The sequence below is a fragment of the Leuresthes tenuis genome, unplaced genomic scaffold, assembly GCF_036924035.1.
Source record: "Leuresthes tenuis unplaced genomic scaffold, fLeuTen1.0.hap1 SCAF_14, whole genome shotgun sequence".
NCBI classification, from domain to species: Eukaryota; Metazoa; Chordata; class Actinopteri; order Atheriniformes; family Atherinopsidae; genus Leuresthes; species Leuresthes tenuis.
Window position 1 is genome coordinate 20,669,601 of NW_027325368.1, and position 24,154 is coordinate 20,693,754.

At 44.0% G+C, this 24,154-nt stretch overlaps 1 protein-coding gene across 8 annotated transcripts in view; it reads left to right on the forward strand.

Moving 5' to 3' along the window:
• Window positions 1–24,154, forward strand: part of rnf220a (ring finger protein 220a) — a 157,194-nt gene that overhangs the window by 124,505 nt on the left and 8,535 nt on the right. For 2 of the 8 annotated variants that reach the window (XM_072364645.1, XM_072364648.1), the window contains exons 4-12: window positions 3,001–3,049; window positions 6,629–6,724; window positions 9,002–9,044; window positions 10,701–10,747; window positions 12,046–12,175; window positions 17,986–18,178; window positions 18,281–18,336; window positions 18,747–18,858; window positions 23,760–23,871. In XM_072364645.1, coding sequence (XP_072220746.1) covers window positions 3,001–3,049; window positions 6,629–6,724; window positions 9,002–9,044; window positions 10,701–10,747; window positions 12,046–12,175; window positions 17,986–18,178; window positions 18,281–18,336; window positions 18,747–18,858; window positions 23,760–23,871 — 838 coding nt within the window. Of the gene's footprint in view, window positions 1–3,000; window positions 3,050–6,628; window positions 6,725–8,584; window positions 8,836–9,001; window positions 9,045–10,680; window positions 10,826–12,045; window positions 12,176–17,985; window positions 18,179–18,280; window positions 18,337–18,746; window positions 18,859–23,759; window positions 23,872–24,154 lie in introns of those variants that run through there. The other 6 variants (XM_072364642.1, XM_072364646.1, XM_072364643.1 and 3 more) reach the window with 4 other exon arrangements.

Consider the following 24,154-nt stretch of genomic DNA (forward strand, 5'->3'; position numbering starts at 1 on the left):
TTGACCCACCACCTGGTCTTTTACTTCCTTATCATGGTGTGATTCAGAATGTCTACTTCTGTCTCTCTAAACAGCGCTCCTGCCCAACATGATGGGACTGTAGGAACTACTTGTTGAGGCACCCACATGCCCTCACCTGTCCCCTGTCCTCACAACCACAACACATTTTAAACTGTATCTTTCATTCCTCCCTTTCCCCCCGGCTTGTCTGCTGTGTTTGTTTCTATTTGCCGTGCTGCTCATTTCCACACCACCCCTCTCCTGTCTTTGACGTGACAGCCAGCTGGAATTTCCAGGCCCCTAACCCCCACCATCAAAAATTCATAGAATCGGGCGAACATACATATGAAGCCGTGAGAAGAGGCGGCAGCACACCAACTCTTCCATCACTCCCTCTCTTTCTTTCTCTGGTTTTCTGTCCCCTTTCATCTCGCCGCTTTGTGTTGCCCGCTCGTCCTCCCTCACCACATCCCCCCACCCTTCCTTTTCACTCCTCTTTCATCTCTCCATCACCCCCCTCTGTCACTGTGGCAATTTTCTCCCATCGAGGCAGGCATGCAACTGCTGTCCTCTCTCGCGCTCCCTCCGTCTCTTGTCGCTGTTTGACACTGTCAACAAGCAGGTGGAGGTGGCTGTTATTGTTGATGCCTCTGCAGAGGTTCCAGGTAATGAATAAAAGAGAGATGGAGGGAGAAGGAGGGAGAGATGACAGAAGCAGGGATAGGGAAGAGGTATCTGTGAAGAGGGAAGGGGGGTGTTGGCAGATTCTCCCTGCATTACACGGCAGCTTGACTGTGTCACCCATGTTTGCGCTCTTTGTTGGTGAAGGTGAGGCCAACACACACATATGCGCTCACACAGTTACAAGACAATGTACAGATGCATATATGCATCTACAGGTGTACACAACACAGGAACAACCTTTATAAACCTGTTTGCCATGTTGAAGTTGAAGTCATACCACACCACAGACCGTATCTAAACTCAAGATTTTCTTTTAGACATCATATCTAATGTGTGTCCACATGTCCAAAACGTAGACTGTTCACAACCAACTAACCGTATAGTCCATGACAATGTATAGTTCCTAACTATGCATTTTGAACATTTAAACCTAAGTGTGTACAGTACTTTGAACTAACCATGGCCACGACCAGGTGGGAGTGATGTAGAAAAGTAGGTAATAGTGTAAGTTAAGTGGTGATAGACCCTGACCTGCACAACCATTTTTGCCCTGGTGAAGAGTGGCAGCTGCCAACATCATCACATGAATTGATTCACGCAGTAGTGGACTGAGGAGGAAAAAAGCTCAGTAGTATACTGGTGAGGACTATGATTATTAACAATATCAACAACAAATAATATAATTTTATCTTATATAAGTTTTCAAATCGCTATCCTGGGTCATTGAGTTTTTTTAATTTTTTGTTAGCAAATATCTAAATTCTTGTAAATAATTAAAATATTTATTTGGAGTGCTGCTCATCTACTGTTAATACTGAAACATAAAACTTGTCTAAATGACTGTACGATTTGAATGTATGACATCACTATAAACTCATCAAGGTTACTTTTTTCACACTTGCAGAGAGTCACATAAGAAGCTGGATACTTCCAGGATTTGAAAAAATAAACACCTTTTCTCTCTTTCTTTCTTGTCCGTGTGCAGCAACAGATTATATTTCAGTTCAGTTATTCTCTCTTCTGTGATCTGTCTGTGTGTCAGTCGCTGTGTGTATGAGTGTGTGCCCATGCTTGTGTGTCCGAGGGATCGGGCTGCTAACAGGGTCTCAAAGCAAACATAACAACCCCGCCTCGCTATGTCAACGTCAAGCCTGTTGAAACGCTTCGTGAAGCTATGAGAAATTCATCTCTGTGTTTGGGAGACAGAAAGAGAGCGATGGAAGGACTAACAGAGGAAGAAAAGAGGGGGAAATCAAATGAAATGAAAGAAGAACAGATCGATCGAGGATGAGTGGGGTGGCTGAAGGCGTTAGAAAAAGCCATCAGAGAAAAAGTAACGTGAATAAATGTCATGTGTCTGCGTCGCTAGCAGAACAAAGGCACACAGGTGTCAGTTTAATGCATTTTGACTTTCCACGTTTCATCTTGAATCTAAAATGCCACTCTGGTTTCAAACTACGTACAACCAGCCCTTTTCCACCCCCAGCCCCTCATTTGAACTTTTATTTAGCAGACACAAATCCACACAGAGGAGTTTCATTGTCTTCACTGACCAATTTCAAAAGATTTAGAATATAAAAACTACTTTATTTAAAAACTACTTTAAAACTACTAAATTTGATGCTAGACATTTTTAAAAAAAAGTTAAAGTCGGGGCATGTTTACCATCACCCGCCCTTTTAGTCAAACACTAGTCAAACTAGCAGAGGAATATGTGTCCATTCTTGCTGAAAACAAGATTTCAGCTGCTCAACTGTCTGTGGTCATCGTTGTCCATACATTTTCAATAGGGGATGGATCAGGCACCACACTGTGTGTCTATGAAACCACAATACTTAAAGTCACACAGAGTGAGTTCTTAGATTTTTGTTTCAGACTCAACATGACTGCACTGACAACTGAAATCACTGCTTAGACTGTCATTTTTTTGCTTCTGCCTCAGCACCCACTCTGTGGTTGTGTGTTTGTGCATGAGCGTGATGAGTAACGTCAAACATCGGTAAATGTTCTTCTCGTGTACAAACAGCCAATTTTCTGAGTAGTCGTCGCTCTCATAGTAGTCATACTTGCTGTAACTCTTCAATTACTCTCATAAAGTAGCAGGGATGGATGGATAAAGGGTCAAGGAGAATGGATGAAAGTGAACAAATGCATTAACAAGAATTTGGTAAATTGGTCTCATGTGAGACATCGGTGAAAGTCACAGAAAATGTGTATTTTAGCCCGGAAGTTGCTGAACAAGCACAAGACGACTCAGCTCTGCATTCTGTGAAGTAATCTCACTAAATTCCACTCTGACTTCTTTCTCCACAACAGTAAGAACCCCTCGCCCAAGGATGGAGCAGTCACTCCAGGAACCCCCAAGGTGAGATCACCTTCATCTTTTAATGCAACGCATGTTTACAGAATGTGTGCATAATTCATCTGTTTAGATTTTTATGGCTAGTTTTCATGGAGATGTGCAGCTGCTCCTCATCGTTCTGTTGTCAGAGCTGTCACTCCGATGCCTCTGTTCCTCTCCGCTGCACTAACGGGAAATGAGCTACACCGTAGACCTCTGCCTTGTGTCTTACACGTACACACACACACACACACAAACACACTCACAGAGCAGTGTCGGTGTCCCATGGTACAACAGGCAGTGGGACCAAGAGGCACTGTTCTGTGATTGTTCCAATTAGCAAGGAAGAGAGATTTAAGATGACAGAGAAGAAAAGAAGAAAGACGTCAATGACGATGTCAAATCACATGAGGAAAGATTTATGATTCCATCAAGTAGCTATTCTGTGCTGAATCCGGCGCTAGCTGCCAGTCTAAGACCTTTATCAAAGACCTCTTCCTCTGACATCTTATTTCCTCGCTAGATGTGATAGAACCAAGGCCAGCTCACAGTTGATTAGCAAGTCGTGTGAGCTTTGAAAGGACTTTATTAATTAAAAGGAAGGAGGAATGTTGGGGTGGCTTGATGGTGACTATTTTTTTTATGAAATTACATTTAAACAAAGTAAAATGTCACTTTTCAACTAAATCTAGATAACCTATGATAAGTATGTGATTTGAGGCAGTATTTATTAAACTGATTTGTCTTTATTTGTGATTTATGCTGATTTGAGCTTTTTTCCACCTAAGTTTTGTCAATGCTCGTTTTCTTGAATGGAGAATCTCAAGCGATCCAATTGTCAGTTCATCAGCGTTTCCACGCTTGTTTCCGCATCAAAAAGTCATATACTGCAGTACAGCCTGCATCTCACTTGCACATAAATGCCCAAGAGATCTAGGCTAATTCACATGTTCCTTATTATGTTCCACTGCGCCTTTGGGTGCTGACCTGGGCTTAGAGCAGCGCTCACAGCACTGTGGGTGGGCTTGCACTTGAGGGAGGTAGACAGAGGAGGGTTGAGGGGTGAGCGCTGCCCTTCCTCTGCAGCCGTGACTGTGCATCCCACCGCTGTTGTTTAGTATTCAGCGGTAGGCCACGGAGAATGGAGAAGGCCAGTCTGAAGCACATGGGCCTGTTGTTTTGTCTTCCCCAGGCTGGTATGCACCGCCCGCCCCTGTTAAACCACAGACTAACCCCAAAACGCCTACTTACGGCTTTTTCGGAACCACTTGCTGGAATAAAGTGATTGAGGTTAGATGGAGAACATGTGATATCTGTAGGACCTCACACTCTTTTACATACTCACACACTCTTAACTCTCTGACATGCATTTGAGAAAACTGAAGAATGTTCAGATGTCTGACCCCATAAGGTGTAGCTGCGCTGACTCACCTGAATGCAGCCTTTTGATTAAATTTCCAGCTTTTAAAGAGCGAATTTTGAGGAAGAGCTTCACTCATAATCTATTTGTAGAACACTATTAAATGTCATATTCTAATGATGAAACTTAAGCATATTCGTAGAACACCCCCAGGTGAAGGACTCCTGACCTTTTTAAACCTGAGAAAAGGAAGAAGAAAAGACCTCACTCACTCACACACTCACACACACAAACACACACACACACAGAGGCAAAAAAGCACCATGCATAATGTCCAATTTACTGTGGCAGCACTGGAGGTTGGTCATTTCTCACATATTATTATTAGATTACTGCTGTCGAGCACTTAAGCCTCTGCTCTGCCCCTTTCCACTTGATTAATAGGAGACGACTGTAAATACAAATATTTCATAGCTGCCTTGTAAAAAAAAAAGAAAGAAAAAAAAAGATAGGAGCAGCGGCACAGGCACGAATGAAAATAAAAGTCCACACACACTCGGAGAGCTACGACTATGTCAGGACTAAGCCTTGTAAAGAAGTTATATTACCTCCCTTTTCTCTCATTTTCACGTCTTTCTCTTACCTCCCTGTTCCTGAGTCACTTGACGAATTCCCTGGTCTTTCTTTGTCACAGAGTGGGTTAAAAGAGGATATTCTTTTATATACGTGTGTGTCTGTGAGAGCCTGTGTGCAAAAGTGTTGTGAGACGGATTTATGAACAGGCGGTGTACTGTAATGTCAGTCAGTTACACTCTTCTTTCTCTGATATTTACCTCTTTTCCTGTTATCCCTCTCCTCAATGCCCTCCTTCTCGTCCCCTTTTTCCAATCTCTCATTCTTCTCTAACTCCCCTTAACGTCTCATAAACATTAACTCTAATCAGTGGAAGGGATTTTATAGACAGTCTGGTAGGTTACAGCCGTCAATGACGTGTTACTTTGAGCATCTGTGACAATAACACTGTAGAAAATCTCCAAGGATAAAGGTCTAATTCCCTTTTTAGATACACCTGCACACATACACACACATACATATATACACACATGTATATATGTATATATATATATATATATATATATATATATATATATATATATATATGCTCTCTTCTGGACAGAGATCTTTGATATTGTTCCCACAGTTTTTTCAACATCCTCCTACAGCCCTTGGTATTTTTCGAGCCTCTCGTGTTCCTTCTTCTTGATGTTGCTGTCACTTGGAATAGCTACATATGTCACTACTGCTTTCCTCAGTAGTTTTCTTCTGGTTAGCTATCACCTGCTTATCAGTCTGGATCCATGGGTTATGGCATTCCACGTATGCCGTACTTACCTGCATCTTACACCCTGCCACTATGTGCTGTACTCTCTCAGAGGCCTCCTTGCGCAGCTTAAACATGAGGTCCCTTCATCTGAGCTGCTTTTGATGCTTTAACTTCTCGCAATGCTCATGTTTCCCCTGAACCTTAAACTTTCTTCAATTCTTACACCTAATTTCCACCAGTATGTTGTTTAAAAGGTCCATATTACAGGGAGTAATTCTGTCCCGCAGGACGTGCTGCGTAAATTAGATCTTTCAGGCCAGCCTTTGTGGAGTTTAGGCTTTTTCTTTACTCACTTCAGTACGATTGAATAGTCAAAAACATTGCCTCTTGTAGTCTTTGCCTGGTCACTTTTCATTGACAATATTGGAAAACATTGATGAAAAATGTAGGAAGAAATTTAATAGGACTTTAGCATTTGTGCTGCAGTGAGAAGCAATAAGAATGACCTGTTGTAAAAATATTCCACAAAAAGCACAAAAAGTATCAGAGCAAAATCCCATTGTTTCACAGTGGCTTTATGATGTAACTCATATTAGTATAAGGTATTAATTGATGTTCCATTGAAGCTATTTTGCTTTGCATTTGAAGAATTTAGCCAGCTCTCATCATGGCCGCCACCTGCATTACATCAGGGTCATCATACACACTCTCAAGCAAAATGGACTATTAATAATATATAGCTTTATTCTGAATCAACAAGCGCTTGTTCCCATTGTTCCTCTGTCTTTTTTCACATTGTTTGTTCGTTCTCATATGACAGGTGTAGAGCGAGGACACGCTCTGCTTACCCCCGAGACAATGACGTAACAAGGATCATCTGCATAGAAAATGACAATTTTGTTCCTCTCTGTCTCTCCAGTCGATGCTGTTGTCGGTGCACATTAAGCGAGAGGGAGAGTCTCCTGTGGTCTCACCCCTGTCGTCTGAGGACGCCCACCACTCCGACAGATACCAGGTCATACACACAGACATACACACACACACATCTACAAATAGGCAGCTTGAGTGAGTCTGGGTTGAAATCAAATTTTTCTGACCTCTGCATTTGGACATTTCGGCAGTGTTGCGCTCTGATCTATCAGAAATACATTAAATCAGGCAGCACAAAGTGGTAAAGCTTCTGTTTGATTAGGGTTTATCAACAAACAGTTAAATGACATCTGTGAGATACTGCTAAATCAGACAAACCTTCAATATTACCTTCCTGAGACTCAAATGCTGTACTGTTATTAATTAAAGTGTCAGAATAAATCGAAGCTAGAAATGGAAGGCACATTCTTAACGTTGATATATTGGCCCAATTAACAATGTACCAAATCATGAGACTTCCATGACGTATTGAATAAAATAATGAATTTCTGTAATTATGACATATGACAGTGTAGCAGAATAATATGGTGGATTTGGGGTTTTTATGCATTCTCAGCAGTTAAGTTGACTAACAGGCCAATCTCTTTAAATCTCAGATGTCACCCTGACTGCTTTTATCTCTTCTATTCATCAAAGTTTGTTCGGGTAATTCCTCTGGCCGTGATGTATCTCAGGGTTAAGTGGGTTTCCCCCCTAACACCATAAAATAAGAACTATTAAGTCCATGCAGACGTTACATCCATACGTTCAGGATGACACAGCTCATAAAGACCTTCCAGCAATAAAGGAGATTTTCTCATTAGGTGAAACTGCTGAAATCACCTTATATTAAACAAATGATTAAGTCAATGGTGACTCTTTTTAGCACCCAAAGAATAAAGCATAATGGCAGACTATGCCACCTTCTCTCTGCCAGTCGGTCTGAGTGCTCTCTGCCTCCTATCTGCAGCCATTCAGTGAGTGTATCATAATGATAAGGTTGTGGCTGTGTTGTGAAGACAGTGTGCACCTATAACTCGTGCGTTAGCAGAGAGGGAAGAGGAGAGAAAGGACCAACAGCGGGGGAAGGTGAAGGCCTGGCTGCTTGAGGACTCACTGATAGTAGATGGGTGGACAGTGAGAGGACTGTTGCACTAAGACAGGAGATCCATAACTGCGAGCGCTGATGCTTTAGTCAGCACATAGTTAAGACATGCAGGCCTCTGGGTTTGAATCCCAGTAGACCTGAGGTGTACATTCAGCAAGAGACACGACCTCAATTAATTTCATAATATTGTACTTTTATTGCTAAGACCATTATTTTTAATGATGCAGGTAATTTCCCCCAGGCATCCTGAACTAGCTAGGACCCCAAAAGCTCCAGAAATACTTTGAAAATGTATGTTTAATAATTGATCCCTCAGCTGGAACTAATTGAGAGTAAATTTCAGTACAATGTTGAGCAACTTTTACTTTCATTCCACTCCAGAGGGAAACATTGTTCTTCACTGGAATGTGTATATTCACAGTTAAATTGCATAATATGATTAAGATATAACACAATTAAAACCAAACACACCCTTAATAGAGGTATAAATATTAAATTAAACAAAATAAAAGAATGAAACCTTGATTTTGGACAGCTGGGCCGTACCTGCTATCAACTCTAGTGCTACAGCCTGATGCACTGATATTCAGTGTCTATGGAAGAAAATATAATATGAGTGAACATTTTTAAGCAGAGTGAGTTTGTATTTTTCATTATTTTATTACACTTTGATATCTCCAACTATTCTTTCTATTTTACTATTCTGTCTAGAGACTTTAGTCTGCTCAAACATTAGTTTTTTAAGAGTAGTTAATCTGCATGTATAAAACCCAATCTATCGCTGGTTTACCTCTAATGAAACCCGTTGCTACCCCCTAGCGGTGAAGAAGCAAAGCAACAAGTGACGTCCACCAACTTCCGTTTCCACCGCGGTCACATGATCATAACAAGCCAACATGGCGTCGAATGTAAGCGGTAATAGCCGATACGGGCGCCACTTTCAATCCTTTTCCATCCTTATGAATTTTTAGACACAACGCTCAGTTTGTTGTGATGTACGGTGTGTGGAAACACACTCGAGCTCTCTGCAGCAGTGAGTTTTAGCGGCTGTGGATGGCGCTGTGACAGAAAGCTGTCAAGTCATGGAGGAGGTGGAAAACAAGAGAGAAGTAGGTGTAATTATTTACACTGCTCGGGCTCAGCCAAGAAACCCCACAGCATCCAGAGCAATCCCATTCGGAACAGCTAGAATTGCACTTGTAAATACAACTTGATGCCTCCTTATTATCTAACGAATATGTCCTCCCTCTTTTTTCCTCTGTTTTCTGCTTGCAGACATTTTTACGAGTTCGAGCAAACAGACAAACGAGATTGAATGGTAGGTATACCTAATGTTTCAACTCCTCAGTGATTTAGTTGTCCTTGGACATTTGAAAGTCTTTTAGATGACGTTAAGAACATTTGAAAATCAGCAGTTGAACATTAAACTCAATGAGAGATGAATAGCTATAAATTATTGTTGACATGTTGGGTAACAGGATGCAGAACTGTCCTGTTGTATGACATGATGGGAATAATAACTTGATGATTTTTATTTGTGACGGATGTGCGCTTTGAACACTTTATTAACCATGGACGGTGTTCCAGTCATTCACTTGTAACTGCTGGTAGTTTTTTCATATTTGTTCTGTTTACTTTCTTTTATGCTTGGTAAAAAAAAATAAAAAAAAGATTTATTATTGTACTTTTATTACTAAACAAAGCCACCTCTCCCCTGGGCCAATCCTATTGTAAACTCACCCTGATGGTATTATGTAGAAGTTGCTACTCAGGTCCTTTTGTAGTTTTTTTTCCCCCCACTTTGGCCACTTTTCTGAATAAGTCTTGGTACTTACCAGGTCATGTGAAAAAAAAACTACATTTTTTTGTTCCTCACTTAGTTGAATAGATCTTCATTCAGAGGAAAACAAAGATGACTTAATAAAGTAATAGTTTTTCATTTGTCATTTCATTGCAAATGTTTCTCAGACCTGCAGTGAAGGTGGAAAAAATGAGAATCGACATGTTTTACATGTTGGTTGAAGTTGATTGGGGGGCACGTTGAACAGCATTCATGAGCTGTGAGCGTTTTGGCTTAAACGTGACCCGTGAAGTTACTGAACTGCAGATCTTCCTTCACTTTGCGGCAGCTTGTGTAGAACTGCCACTTCAGTGCTTCCTGCAGACTGATTGGAAGATTTAAAAAAAAAAAACTTTTTAAACTGCAGGCTTGTTGGGCCACATGGAGAACGGTGGAAGAACTACACGACATTACTTAGTGTGTCATGTCAGAAGGACAGGAGAAGTGTAGATCTTTCAGCAGGGCAGTCCTAATGGGGAGGGGTTGCTGGCGGAGCTAATCAGCAGCCCCTTCCCTTCCATTCAGCAGTGCTTATCTCGATTAGTGTCAGAGGGGGGAGAATAGGTCAGGAAGTCCCTCCTCAGCCCTCTTGTCTTCTCTTCCTTCATCTTCTTGCCTCACAGTTATGACATTAAGCCTTATGCCCTCCTCCTTTCCCCCCGTCCCTCGCCACAGTCCCTCATGGCATCCCGTGCTTTCCCAGCCAGCTAAAAATTAATGTCCCCGCGCGGCATTTCCAGTTAAGAAAAAACGACAGAAACTTCGGGGTGCGCTGACGGCTGTTCTGCCCTGTTAAATTTCTAATTAAATGTCGCTGTGACAGTAAGGAAGAGAAGGAGGAGGAGGGGACGGGGGGTGGAAGAGGAGCGAGATTGTCACATCCAGCTGTTTCTTCCTGAACACATTCCAGGAGGTGGAAGGTTTAGCCAGAGCTGCCATCTTTCATAACCCTGGTGACTTGTAAGGAATCTGTGAGGGTGGCACTCTGTGTGTTTTCTGAATGACTTTCGTAAGATGCATCATGTGATTGTGAAACTAACACAGCAGTGAACTCCATTCACATCAAAATGTCTCAACATCAAAGATTTATCTCGCTCCTGTCTTTTTTCCTCTTTGCTCCCCATGCTCGTCAAGCCCGTATAGGCAAGATGAAGAGGAGGAAGCCAGAGGAGGGGGGCCAGGTATGTCCGCTGTGCAGTGCCCCATTGGCTGGGAGCGAGGAGGAGATGAGTAGACATGTGGAACAATGCCTGATCCAGGTAGTACAATCCGGACCCAGAACCCTGCCTACCGCCAGTCGGACAGCCTATCTACCCTTCTCTTCCAGTCACCTCTCCACTTCCTGTAGAAACCCACCAATAGAAACTGTTCCACTAGATCTTGACCACCTCCTAACTTCCTTTCCATGGCGGTGTATTGCAGTCACATCATATTGGGTTAACTGTCTGAGTGACTTGAGCATAAAAGAGCAACGCTGACACTGAGGTAGCCATTGCCTCATGGTTTTCAGTCAGCACACTCAGATCTGCAGTTAATCACATATGACACGGTTGCATCTTATCCCTTCAGTCACATCCACTGTATATATGACAGCGGAATTGGCTTTGACTGCTCTAGATGTAGCACACACAAGTAGTTATATCCTCTCCTGCTCCTCTCTGTAGATTTTTCACTCTTACCCTCTTTTCTACGGTAGACCAAAGAAGTCACCCCCACTTACTTCCTCTCCTCCTTTATCTCACCTCACTCGCTGCTCTCCATCAAACTAGCTAGAGATACTAATACCTGTTTCCCTCTAGCAGGCTTTAGCATTCCAGTACTGTACCACACCAAATGATTAGTTTCCAAGTTTCCTGGGCAGCGCTGAGGCGTGGTGCTTGAACTCTTCTGTACAAATATGGATTTACGCTGTCTTTTTAAAACGCTGAAAAAAAGTTCTAATTAACAAGAAAGTTATTTGTGGAAAACTCATCCCACCCTGCTCTCTGATTTATTGGTCTGTAGTGGTTCTATGCAGAGGGAATGCGTGTATTATTGAATGTTTTGCAACTCGGGAGGGTGTGTTTAGATGGGACAGTGACATAGGTGCATTCCCTCTTTAGCAAAGCTTTACAGGTAAAACTAAACGGTTCTGGTTGGGTTATTCCCAAGTTAGGCTGTTTAGTTCTGAAAAATATTAAAGGTAACTCAAAGGAAGCAGTAACCGCTGCATGTTTCCAGGTCTTTGTGCAGTAGGTGCAGACTGTGGTTTAGATAAAGCAGCTTCTTTCCCATGTGGTACAGTACAGGTAAAGCTTGCTAGTTGCATCAGGACTGTCTTCCACAATGCTTTATCTTTGAGATGTTGAAGAAAGTTGTTAAAAAATGCTTCATTTTCTAAATCCTTTTCTTTTCTTTCAGAGCAGGTTTAAGCAGTAGACATTTCAAAGCTCATTACCCCCTGTTAAAGTCTGTCCCTGCCTGTGTTTTTGTGTGCCAGCGTGAAGGCGCTTTAGCCGACGACGACTCCGCCGACATGGATGGAGACAATGGGCGGGGCTTTGAGGAGTACGAGTGGGCGGGGCAGAAGAGGATCAGAGCTACAGCTTTGCTGGAGGGAGGTTTCAGAGGTATGAACGCACACACACTCCTGCGCTGGTTTGGTTTCCCACTCACTCGGGGCAGGTGGTGAGTCCTGCTGCAGCTCCAACGTCACAGCAGTTCGTTCCCTTCTGTCTGTCTGCCTCCGTCTTCGTTTCTCCGCTCATCCATCACTCACCGTGCTCCTGTCCAGTGTGAGCACTGCCAGTTGTGTGAGACCGGTGTTGGATGTGAGCAGAGAGCTGTAATGGTACTAGTGGTCCGGTGGCAGTGCGGACTGGCCCGGGGTCAGCCCAGCTCAGCTCGGCTTGGCCCCACACAACCCTCTTAGCGAGAGGAAGGAAAACACATTTAGCTGGGCAATTGACCTGCCGGTCACCGCTCTGCGTGTGCGTGTGTGTGCCCAGAAATGCAATTATAGAACTGGATAGGAGAGCTGGTCACTGGGGAGCGCCGCAGCGCCGTGACACAACACACCTCGTGTGCAGCCACTTAGCTCTCTGTCACCCTCTGATTTTGATTTCGACTCTCAATTCCGCAAATTGTTTTATTATATTCAGCATGTCAGACTTATTTCGTTCATCTTTTGACTAAAGCCAAGTCATTGACCAAGTCTCCACAGTTCCAGATCACTTTAAATGTTTACTTCAGCTCGTGTGAGATCTGAGCAAAGCAGAAGAAGTTAACCATCATTTTAGCAGTCTTAACCAGATAACAGCTGGCATTTTGCTCGAAAGATAGATAGATGGTAATCAAACATATCGCTCAGTCATTTTTGACTAATTGATTTATGAACCAGTTGCTGCAGCTCTACTCGTAGTTGTTCCATCTGTTTCACTAAAACAACAGTCAGGCTTCCAGTGCTATTTAGAGGATGTGAATAAGAAAAGGTGAGTAGAAAGGGTAAAAAAAACCCAACAAACTTTTCCACCATTGGGCAAATAAAGCTTATACATTAAATCAGAAATGGATATTTATATCGTGTTCGCTGAATCACGGGACCGCATGCAGCTTGAAGATTTAAACCTCATTGCGCTCCACCGTGGCCTCCCACTGTGGCCCCAGTTGTGTAAAACAGGAAAAGACAAACGGGTAGAAGCAAGCCATTAAGATGTGCCCAGATGGATGTACAGGGGTGTTGTCATCTCCGAGAGGCCCTTTCAGACTCCGGGCTCTGCTCCTACTTTCATGTGTCCCTCTCCCTGTTCGATCTGTTGTTTAACACACATGCTGAGCCTCACCTGCCTCCCTTGCAGAAAGGAGACAAGACAGATCAATGCTGAATTCTCAACTAAACCGCGACAAAGTACAGCTCTTAGGGTGGGAGGTGGCTTCTCCACCTCTTCATCCATCTCCCAGGCGCTCCCATCTTTCTTCCACATCGTTAAAGCGAGCAGACACAACCTGGACCCTTCTGTCGCGCTCTAATAAGGACGCTTGTGATGTGACGCAGATAACTGAGATGGCCTGGGGAGAGCAACTTGAAACGCGCGCACACACACACACACACACTTGGCAGAAGGCTCAGAAGGTGGATTTAGTCTTGAAAGCTCCTCATTGGTTCTAACACCCAGCTGAATCCAGAAGGCCCTCCGCAGCCAGCGGCTGGCTAAACGGATAGAGAGATGTTGCAGGGGGTCTCCTCAGCTGGCGAGATGAAGAGCGGGCCGATTCCTCTGTGAAGTGGCACCATCCTTCTCTCCCTTTGAGAGCGCAGGGAAGAAAGGCAGGAGGCCCGAGAGAGGAAAATCGAACAAGATCAGTATATGATTCAACTCTGTGCGAGTGAAGACTTCCCTGAGCTTCGCACCAGCTTAGCCAGGTTGAAAGGAGCCATATAGCTCAGATAGAGCTTCCTTTATCTGTCCAGTGGCCCGTCTGTCTGAGTCTCCGTTTCCTGAGCTGCAGAGTAACCAGATTCAACTTTAAAGTGGACTGGATGCCTTATAAAGTCTCTAGGTAGGAGACCAGTTTGAAAGAAGTTTCTCTTTTATGCCAGGTTGGGTGTTTTTTTTTTAAATGCCACAGCCAGTACAAATGTGAGTCTAGCTCAATAAACCAAAGAAAAATGCCCTTGTTTGACTATAAATCGGGAATTACCAGGAAGTACTTAGATAAAGAAGTATGAATTCTTAAAAAGCAACACATCTGTTTTATTTCAACGTGTCCGTTGTGTAATCAGTTAAATGAATCTCATCTTCGTCAAAACCGAAAGTGAGACTTAAAATCAATTAGATTTTTCCTCAAGCATGTAAAAAACATGGTTACAACCTCTTTGCATACACCTGAACACAGTGGCTGATGTGTCAGTTCAGCCAAGGACAGACAGTGAGGTAGCAGACAGATCCTGATGTTTGTTATCAGGCTTTCCTGAGAGACCAAGAAGGAGAAGAGGGGGATTACTGCAGGTTGAGATGGCCCAGAAGGATTGAGAAGAGGAGAAATCTCTGCTTTGTACATGAACTTCAAAGATGACCGTCTCATGCCTTTGTGTCTGCGTCCCTATCCCCATGGCTCCCCCTCTCTCTGTGACCTGTAAATGGCAGAAAGATAGCGCAGTGACCTTTGACACACCTCCCTCTTTGCTTCTTAGGGGGTCCTGATAATTGCTATGGTAACAGGATGTTGCAGAGGTCGGTCGATTGGTTGAGCCGGGCTGCCAGTCAGCCTGATGAGGGCTTTGATCCTGCCTGCCTGTTCAGATCTGTACCCGTGGCCTTGTTGTGGTGACGTGTATGTAAATTAAGGGTCTCTTTCATTGCTGTCATGGCCGTGCGACTCTTGAGGATGAAATGTGTGGTTAACGTGTTAAAGAGCCCGCGATATACGGAGATGGGTGTGCTAATGAGACAGACCAAGACTGATGTAGAGGAGTAAGTATGCGTGTGTATTGATTCATCGTATGTGGCAGAGAAAAGGGGAGACTGCTCTGTGAGATGAAAGGGGAATGATACCATAAAATAGATAAATAAACAACCCTAAAGAGAAAGAAAAGAAAAAAAGTGACAACGGAATGGGTTTGAGAATTGTGTAAGATATAAGACAATAAAAGAAGGAGCGATTATACGCAAGGGAGGGGAAAAAGTGAAGAAAGGAGGGGTAAAGAGAAAGAAAGGTAAAGAGGAAAAAGTGGGGGAGGGGGGCATCGATGCATAATGTGAGTGAAAGGCAGTTAGAGTGAGGCTGACCTTTCCCTGGCCAGATTAGATTGGCCTGCCAAGACTGCTTAGAGGGACAGATAGAAGTACGAGGATCACACACGTTCAGAGCTAACGGGCCACACTAAACACATCTGCAGTGTGCGGACGCACACATCAGCTCATGTGGCATCCTGGGTGGAATTTCAGGTGAAAGTTGCTGTGATACGGCAAAACATCCAGAGATTGTTCAGATTATATTCCAAAAGAGGAGTCAGCCGGATTGTAGGTTAGTGGGACCAGTGCAACATAAAGATTGTTGATTTATACAAATTAGGATTTTATTAGAGCAGAGCTGTCTGGAAATGCTTTCACTGACCACAGGTGGACACAGAGCGTTAAAGGGCTCGTGTTTAATCACAACATCTGCGTGTTTAGCCTGAGAAAAGAAACGGTCAAATGCGTGAATGAGAGCAGCTTCATGGGGGCTGTATCAAGTTGGATTGAGGATCATACACTTTGATTTTTACTGCTGTTTATACAAAAAAGATGGAGGTTTGGAGCACGTGCAGAAGAGCCAGACATGAGCCCGGAGTGAAGCTCGGTTTTGTGCAACTGCAGTTAGGTTAAAATGCTTATGCACAATGCGCAACCCACTGCTTCTTTACACACACACACACAATAGTGCACTAGAGGTTTGGAGTTCATCTAAGTGGCCACTCATTCAGATCAGATGAATGAGCGGCAAATGTAGGATCCAGTGCTTTTGCAGCATGACTTCTACTCAAAACTGGAACGTTGACCGTGTTTGCCCCCCATGGATCATGACCACTCTTATTAGTAATAAGTAATAACCCCCCTGCCCTGAAAAAACCATTTGTGACCCCCTTGTATCAACGACAGGTTGAGCTTAGTGCTGCCTGTGAGCCATCATTCATAAATACAATCTTTTTTTATCACAGAAAAACTTCAGCACCTGTAAAAACTGCTCATTGATGGCGCATTTTGATCCCAGTGGATTTTAGTTGGTAGCACCCACCATCTGCGTTCTCCTGGCTCCTGGTCCTGGCTTCTCTCGAGTTTGACTGAATTACAGAGTGAGGTGGAAGAGAAATCTGCAGCTGATGCTTGTACCTCAGAAAATCCTTGGAGACAAGCCCAAATGGCTGATGTGCACCCTGACAGAGAGACCACAGAGCTGTGAGATGCAGCAGTGCACTGAGAACAACTGTTATAAGAAGTGTAGTATTGATAGTCACACGCACCGGGACAGGCGGGTTAAATAAGAAGGGTGTCGACTCTGTCTGGTCCCCCACAGACACTCACACGCAGCACACTAGTCCAGCTGAGAGCTTGTAGAAATTGGAATAGGTGTAAATAAGATGGCTGTCAGGCCTGTCATTGGCAGACAGTCACAGACAGCTTCAGTCACAACACACACACACACACACACACACACACACGGTCAGAGCAGTCAGGGTGGAAGTGACATACACACCTGAACACAAACACACACCTACCTACCTTTACCTGGTAGATAGACATGGTTTAAGTGACAGGAAGACATGCTCACACTCGTGTGTGTGTGTGTGTGCGCACACGCGCCCTTTCAAAGGGTTGGAGAGACGGTGCCTAAGTGACAGAGGGACAGACAGTCTCAAACAAACACTGAGGAGACATCTCTAAGTGACGGACACACACACACACACACACACACGGCCGACTCGGTGGTTAAGTGGAGCTGAAGGGAGCAGTCAGGCAGTGGTGAGGGTTTGTCTGGGCGTTCATCACTCGGTTTATAGAACTGTCATTCACACACACACACACACACATTTCCCTTCTCTCTCAAAGGCTGATGGGTAAAGTGTCAGCCTCCATCAGCTCACCCCAATGTGTGAAGGCTGTCTCTCTCTTCTCCGACCACATCTCACTCTTTTTCCTCATCTGTCCTCTGCTTATTTAAACATGTTTAATTTGGTTTGGACAGGAGCTTGTTGCAGGTTTATTTTTTATTCAGCACATATCTTGCCATAATTTGTGAATGTTGATGGCTTTTAAAACACGTGACACCAATAACTGACTGAGGAGCAGACGCTTATAATGTGAAAGGACTGCGCTTCAGTCATAAAGAATAAAGTGCCAGACAGTTTTTGTCTCTTTTCTAGTGTATACAGAACCGTGTAAAAGTCACCCCTCATACATTTAGATTTAGCTTCAAAGAAACAACATTTTCTTGCAGTCCTTTAAAGTGTTCTAGAGCAATAGTTCTCCGCGTTCTCTGAAGGTCTTCCAGAGTTTTCCTTTGGGCACTGGCTGCTTTTTTATCATTTTTAACAGCCTCACTGGCCTATGAATCATTCATCTAAAGATAAACCAGTGTTGTCGACACATCACAGACAACTTAGTAAAGGACTCATGTTAAATTGTATCTATTACAAGCGGCCTGTCACAAAGACATTTGTTTTTCCTCCGTTTCTTTAGCCGCATCCACAAAAATAACACAGTTTGACAGACAAAAAAGTAAAGAAGATATTAGCTGTACTTTTTCGCAGTACTTAAGACATTTCTCCGCCACAGATGATAAGTTTAAAAAAAAAAAGCTTTTCAAAATTAGGGAGTGTAAATGCTCACTGACAGTTTAAACCATCCTGTGGTCCTTTAAACCAAAGCCAAGCTTAAAATTGTCCCTTCTCTGTCCGCAGGAACAGGTTTTGCCACATGTAGTATTAAAGAAAGCGCAGCGGACAGCGACGCCGACCTCGATGTGGACGGAGACGACACCTTGGAGTACGGCAAAGCCCAGTACACCGAGGCCGACATCATCCCCTGCTCCGGTGCCGGAGAGGACCAAGGAGAAGCCAGGGAGCGGGAGGCGCTACGGGGAGCTGTGCTCAAGTATGGCTGCTCCTCGCCTTCTGGCAGAATAGTACAGTTTGCACGATGGAAAGCACCTTTGAGCCGATCGCTCTCACTGACACTCGTGTCTTTTTGTCACAGCGGCGGAATGCCTTCTAACAGAATAACGCCTGAATTCTCCAAATGGGCCAACGATGGTAAGTACGACGCACTGCTCAGACCTTTTTATGAAGACACAAGCGGTGTAATCAACTATTTCGTTTTAAGAAAGCAAAGTTGCGGCGTGTGCTTGTTGAAAATAAGTCAATGAAACGCAGAGGGCAGGAAATGCAACTGTTTTTATTTATTTTGTGGAAGGTGCATATCAAGGACTTTGATAGTGAAGCCTTGGAATGAAGCGAGCAGAATGAGTCTCTGTTATTTAGCACTTGACTTAGCATTTCTCACACAAAGGTGTGATGAGCTGAGCCATAGCCCTGAAGAAGGAGGCGTCCTCATTGCTGCATGGTCCTGCATGATGCTGCGTCCTCACTGCTCACCGTGCATGTGAGCTCTCCGCCGTGGTGAGGAGCTCAGAATGACCCGTGTTACCTGCTTGTGTCTACAGAGATGCCTTCTACGAGCAACGGAGAGAGCAGCAAGGCCGACCCCAGCACTCCTTCGTCTTCCTCCTCTTCCTCCTGCGTCCCACGCACCTGTAAAAACAGCGAGATCGAAAAGTAGGTGACAGAGAGAACGTCGTCACTGTTATAGTTTGGGTTATAGTATGTTGACTGTGTGGGCGCGGCTTTCAGAGGAGGCTGCTGGTTCGTTACAGCAAACATGCACAGCTGCTATGAACCGTCTCCCGTCTGTCTGAGGCTGATAACTGGAAAGAGATGCGTCCAAGAGTCGGCATTTATAACATTAAAATATCAAAAATAAAAAGGATGGATTCTCCCATGACGAGCATCTCAGGAATCCCAAACCTTTGCAGGCAGCAGCAGGACAACACAGAGCGTTTTGCTGTCTAAAGGTTTTGGTTGTCTAAATTTCTCCTCTGAATACCCCCCCCACTCAGACTTTTTGTGTGGCACAAATGTTGGTGCGTGATGCAACATGATGTTCTAGCTCAGGCTTTAGTGGCCACCTGGAGCAGAACATGCCTTAATCTAAGTATCCATTTAAAGGAAGCCAAGTAGATGCTGAATGATTGCATTGGAACAAGCAGTCAGCTGCCTGGCTGGAACAATTCCCTGCCTCACTTCTCTCCGCTTGCTATAAATGCGCGTATTTGTGGAGCTTCTGTGCCCTCCCGTCCTCAAATGAAAATGAGATTTGTCTCCTTTTGTTACATTGATACATTGTGCACGTGTATATATGTGTGTGTGTGTGTGTCTGTGTGTGTGTGGGGTGCTTTGCGCAGGGTAGCCTTAGTGAAATCTCTCTCTGTCTCTGATCCCAGATGGGTAATGATCTGGCCGCCTCCCGGGGCGTCCTCGTTCCCCTGCTCATTCCCCTGCAAGATAAATGAGCTCTTTCTGTCTCTCTCTCCCTCTCTCTCTGCCTTACACACACACACACGCATACATACATATACGCATACAACGCCTGAGACGCTCTTTCCCCTCCAAGATAAATGGCCCCTCCAATGCCGCCAATGCGATTGCTGCCAAATTTGGTGCTCCAGCTGGAACAATGCTGAGTGATTTCCATGTGGTTTCTGCAAATAATTGAATCTGTCCTCAATTTGGAAGTGATGAAGCTAGATTTCTGCCCCCCTTTACACCCACCCACCCACATTCTACCATTTCTTCTCTCATTCTTAGCTTTGTCTCATGGCCGCTGTGCTGCATTTCTCTTATTCTCTTCCATCTCTTCTCCATTCTTTTTGTCCGTCTCTTCCTCTGTCTCAATTCCTCTCACTTCCAAGATTTCACTGAACCTCAGCCACCTTGCCTTTTGCTGTCTGAGACCCCCCCACCCCCCACACACACAGACACACACACACAGGCAGGGAGAAATCAATAGTGACTTAAATGTTTTATCATGGTGTGTCAGTGTAGTTAAGGCCTTGGTTAAGGGGGTGCAGCACAGAATGATGCTCGAAAGGGATTTCAAGCTGCTGTTTTTGCAGCACATACATGTGAGATTTATTTCCCTACATGGAAGAATAACGACGTTGGACCAGAATAGTTTTTAAAATTAATTGCTGTTTAATTTGACCAATTCTGTGCTCCCGTGCTGAGAGAGAAGCTGAACGAGGCCAAAATGTAGAAAGACGGCAGATGAAGACACGGAGCTGATTGAGATAGATGGTAGAGATCTTCAGCCACACACACACCCACACTAATGAAATGAGAAATAGCCCGGCACACGTTGGGGACAGAGCGCTAAATAGAGGGGAGGCAGAGCCATCTATCTGTCTCTGTTGGGCTTACTTGCATGCTTTCTGCCACAGGGATAACTGGAAATGGAAATACGCTTTCTTTCCACACACACACACACACACACACACACTGTGCAGAGGGCCCTTTGGGGCAACTTGGAGCAGTGATATGCTGTGTAAAGTTTAAGAAATTTTATGATATCAGGTCTTTAGACCAAGGCCGCAAATTAATTCGGAACAGGCCAGAGCTTCGTCCCTGAGTGCTCACAAAAGCTCATAACTTACACTCAAACACAGCCGTGGAGCAAGTGTTGCACAGCAGCTAACCGCTGAGCACCTGCGATGCTCTGAGGGAAGCAAGCGTTCACGCTGTTGTACCGACAGACACGGTTAACAGTACCGCTCACTTTGTATGACACCGGTTGGGGTTCGGGAAGTTTTTCCGTTATAATTCAGGTTGGAAAACTCCCAGATTTGCTCGGCTCCAAGACCAACAAGCTTCACATCGTGCCAGTTATATCTTCATGCCTCCGTTTATTGACAGAGATTAATGGACTAGATATTAAGTGGGCAAAATTCCCACTTTTGGTCCTCACTCAGTTGTCCCTTGCCAGTTGGATTTGCAAACAAAGGGAAGCAGATTAGATACATAATTAGTTGTTGATAATTAACAAGAAAGCCACAAGTAACTTGAGGAAAAGCCAAAATGAAAATTGAACTTAGCCAAAGATCCTTTGTTAGAGATAGAAGCTCCGCTCTCTCCAATTTCAAATGTTTTTGCAGTTAAAAATCAGGTGGAGGGGCTCGGGTTGTCTGTAGGTGAATGATCCTGAATCACATCACAGAACTGAGTTAAATCTCTTGGTTAACATCTCTTTCCTGATCGCAGTCTCTAATAAACGTGAGAACTCAACCTAAAGATTCAATTCAAGCCGAAGTTATCAAAGTCATTTAACATGTGCGTCAGTCCTTACACCCCCGTGGTTTTACCGTTTCCAGTAGCTGCTTTCACTCAGCCCCGACAACACATTACAGCACGTATGTGTTTGAAGGCCCGAGGAAGACTGGAAACATGGGCGCAGGTACTCATCAGGTGGGATAAATGACGGGTAAATTAGGTCAGTCTGTTCATGAGACTTCCTCTTATTGAAATCCTGGGACACACTGTCCAGCTCATTAATTATTTTTGTTCCCAAGAACAATTTACATTTCAAATGTATTTTCTTTCCCTCTATCTTTAAATGACTTCAGACGAGGCAAATAGAGTCCTAAGCAGAGTTTTTTTGTGACTGAGCCACAGAGGGATTTACTAGAGCTGTTAAATGAAAGACACTCCGTTGTTCGAGGGACAGTCTTTGTCCAGCTTTGTCCAGCCCTGGGTCCACTGCTGCTTTATAAGCCAGAAGGCTAATCAAGGCTAAATGGCTTTTTACAAGCTCAGGACTAATAAGAGGAGAGGGTAAAGCAGTTTATAGGGCGGGGAGGGGGCGAGCCAGGCTCAGTCTTTATAGACATGGGAGGGTGATGGGGTTACAGGGAGGAGCAGGTGCAGGTGCGCTTTCCCCAAAGATCGAGGTTAGGAAATTGCATCAGCTGCTACAGTTGTCTTTCCTTTGCTTGGCCCTCTTAATTCTTCTGGTAGCAAAGCTAGTTTTTGTTTAAAAGTAGCAGGTGGAATCCAAATGACTGTATTGACGCACAACATTCAACCACCTTTTAAGCTCGAGGGGAAAAAGCAGTTCAGACTGTTGGAGTGGACCAATCCACTATAAGGAAGTAAAGAGGGGGGTTTGTCCCTTTTTTAGAAACTTTCAACCTATTTTTTTCCCTTGGATAATAAGAATGGGTACCTCAATGCATTGTACCGAATAATTTATTTTAACGTAGTCAGATTTACAAAGTTATGCTGAACCACTGTGTAAAGTGTCGGGCAATCACGTGGCAAACGGGAAAGATTCATCGTCATCTTCAGTTTAAATATGTAACTTGTTTTAAAAAGTTTGTCTGATGAGTCAAATACATGTGACTGCAGCTGCTGCACAAGCAAAAACAGAAGGTCCATCCCTTTAGCTGTTCCCTTCTGCTGTTTGAGGAGGCAGCAAATTAAATCACACACACACACAGCCACTTACTGCTCTTTTACTCTCACACTCCCTCCTTTTCTCACCGCTTGTCCTTCCCCAGCCAGATCAATACCATAGATCAGCAAGCTATCAGGCTGCAAAATGACCACATCACCATAAACACACACACTGCGTTAACACACACACTTCTGTTGCCAGAGAACGAGCGGCGCGCTACAGTAAACATCAGCCGGCTCGTCTCTCTGCACCGAACTATCATCAACGTTGTGGTCTGTGCATCGTTGGTATTGATTTAGTTATGGCTGCTTCATATGCTGTTGGACAGTGTTAAATGCACATTTCCAGTTATCATGCAACGCATTAGTCACAGGCTGCTGGAAGACGGGAAGAAAGGAAGGATGCTGGATGGAATACAAGACAGCTAGAGGAGTGAGATGGAGTATGGAAATGTGAAGATGAGGACAGGGAAATGGATATGGAAATTCAATGAAAAAATACTTTATCCCAAAGGGAAATTATAAAGGGACAGTCAGGAAAACATGTAGGGGACACAAGAGATTTGAAGTTGGGAAGTGGCTTGATCGAAGGAGTGATTAGGTGGGTGGAGTCTGAGAGGAAGCTAATATCAGGTGAATGTAAATGTGGTAAAAATGGTCCGTGGAGGACGCAGTCGGGTAAATAAGGACAAAAGGATTTCAATACGCAAAGTTGTGTGATAAGATTCAACTTAACGTGTGAAAAGGTTCAACAGAGTTGTGTTTAGTAGATGTTGAATAAAAAGAGAGAAAGGTGGCGCGGCATGTGCGTAGAAACGATGATACACTTTTACATTAGCTGCATTTTCTAATAAAGTTTAAAAAAAAAAAGCCATCTGTGCGTGCCTCAGACTGTGAGCTGCATGCATCTTGGAGAGGCGGTGTGCCTTGTGATCCAGCAGTGGGCGCTCTAATGTGTGACCTGAGCAAAGCCGCCCCAAGATGAAATTCACACCAAATAATCTGAAGTGTTTTTTGAGGTATTTTGTTATAGTAATTAGTAATTAGCAAAGGCCGTTTGTAGCAGCTGTCATTAGAACCTTTCCTTTGTGGTTGTTGGACTGACTTTTTCGCTGGCTGTTGTTATGAACGTAATCCTAAAATCTTTGTAACTTTCCCATCTTTTGCTAAAGGGTGACGGAGGAGGAGTCCACGGCTACCACTATGGAGGCCCTGAAAGCCCGAATCCGAGAGCTGGAGAAGCAGATCCTGCGAGGGGACCGATACAAGTGTCTCATCTGCATGGTGAGTATAACATTCATATGAATGGTGTCCGTCTGTCCATGCGTCAACCCTTAACGGGAGTATCCAGCATTTGTACAAGAGTATAGCATTTCATGAACTTCTACTATTACCACGGCCTAAGAATGGTTTTGATTGGTTTTCCCAATTAAGTGTTTTTAATAGTAATTTCTTCATAACTTTGAGGAAATTTCATGTAGGATACAGCTTTTTTTGCTCTGTTTGAGCTAAATTAGGAGTACCCTCCTTCTATCCTTTGAGCAGATTTCCAAACTGATGCTGGTGG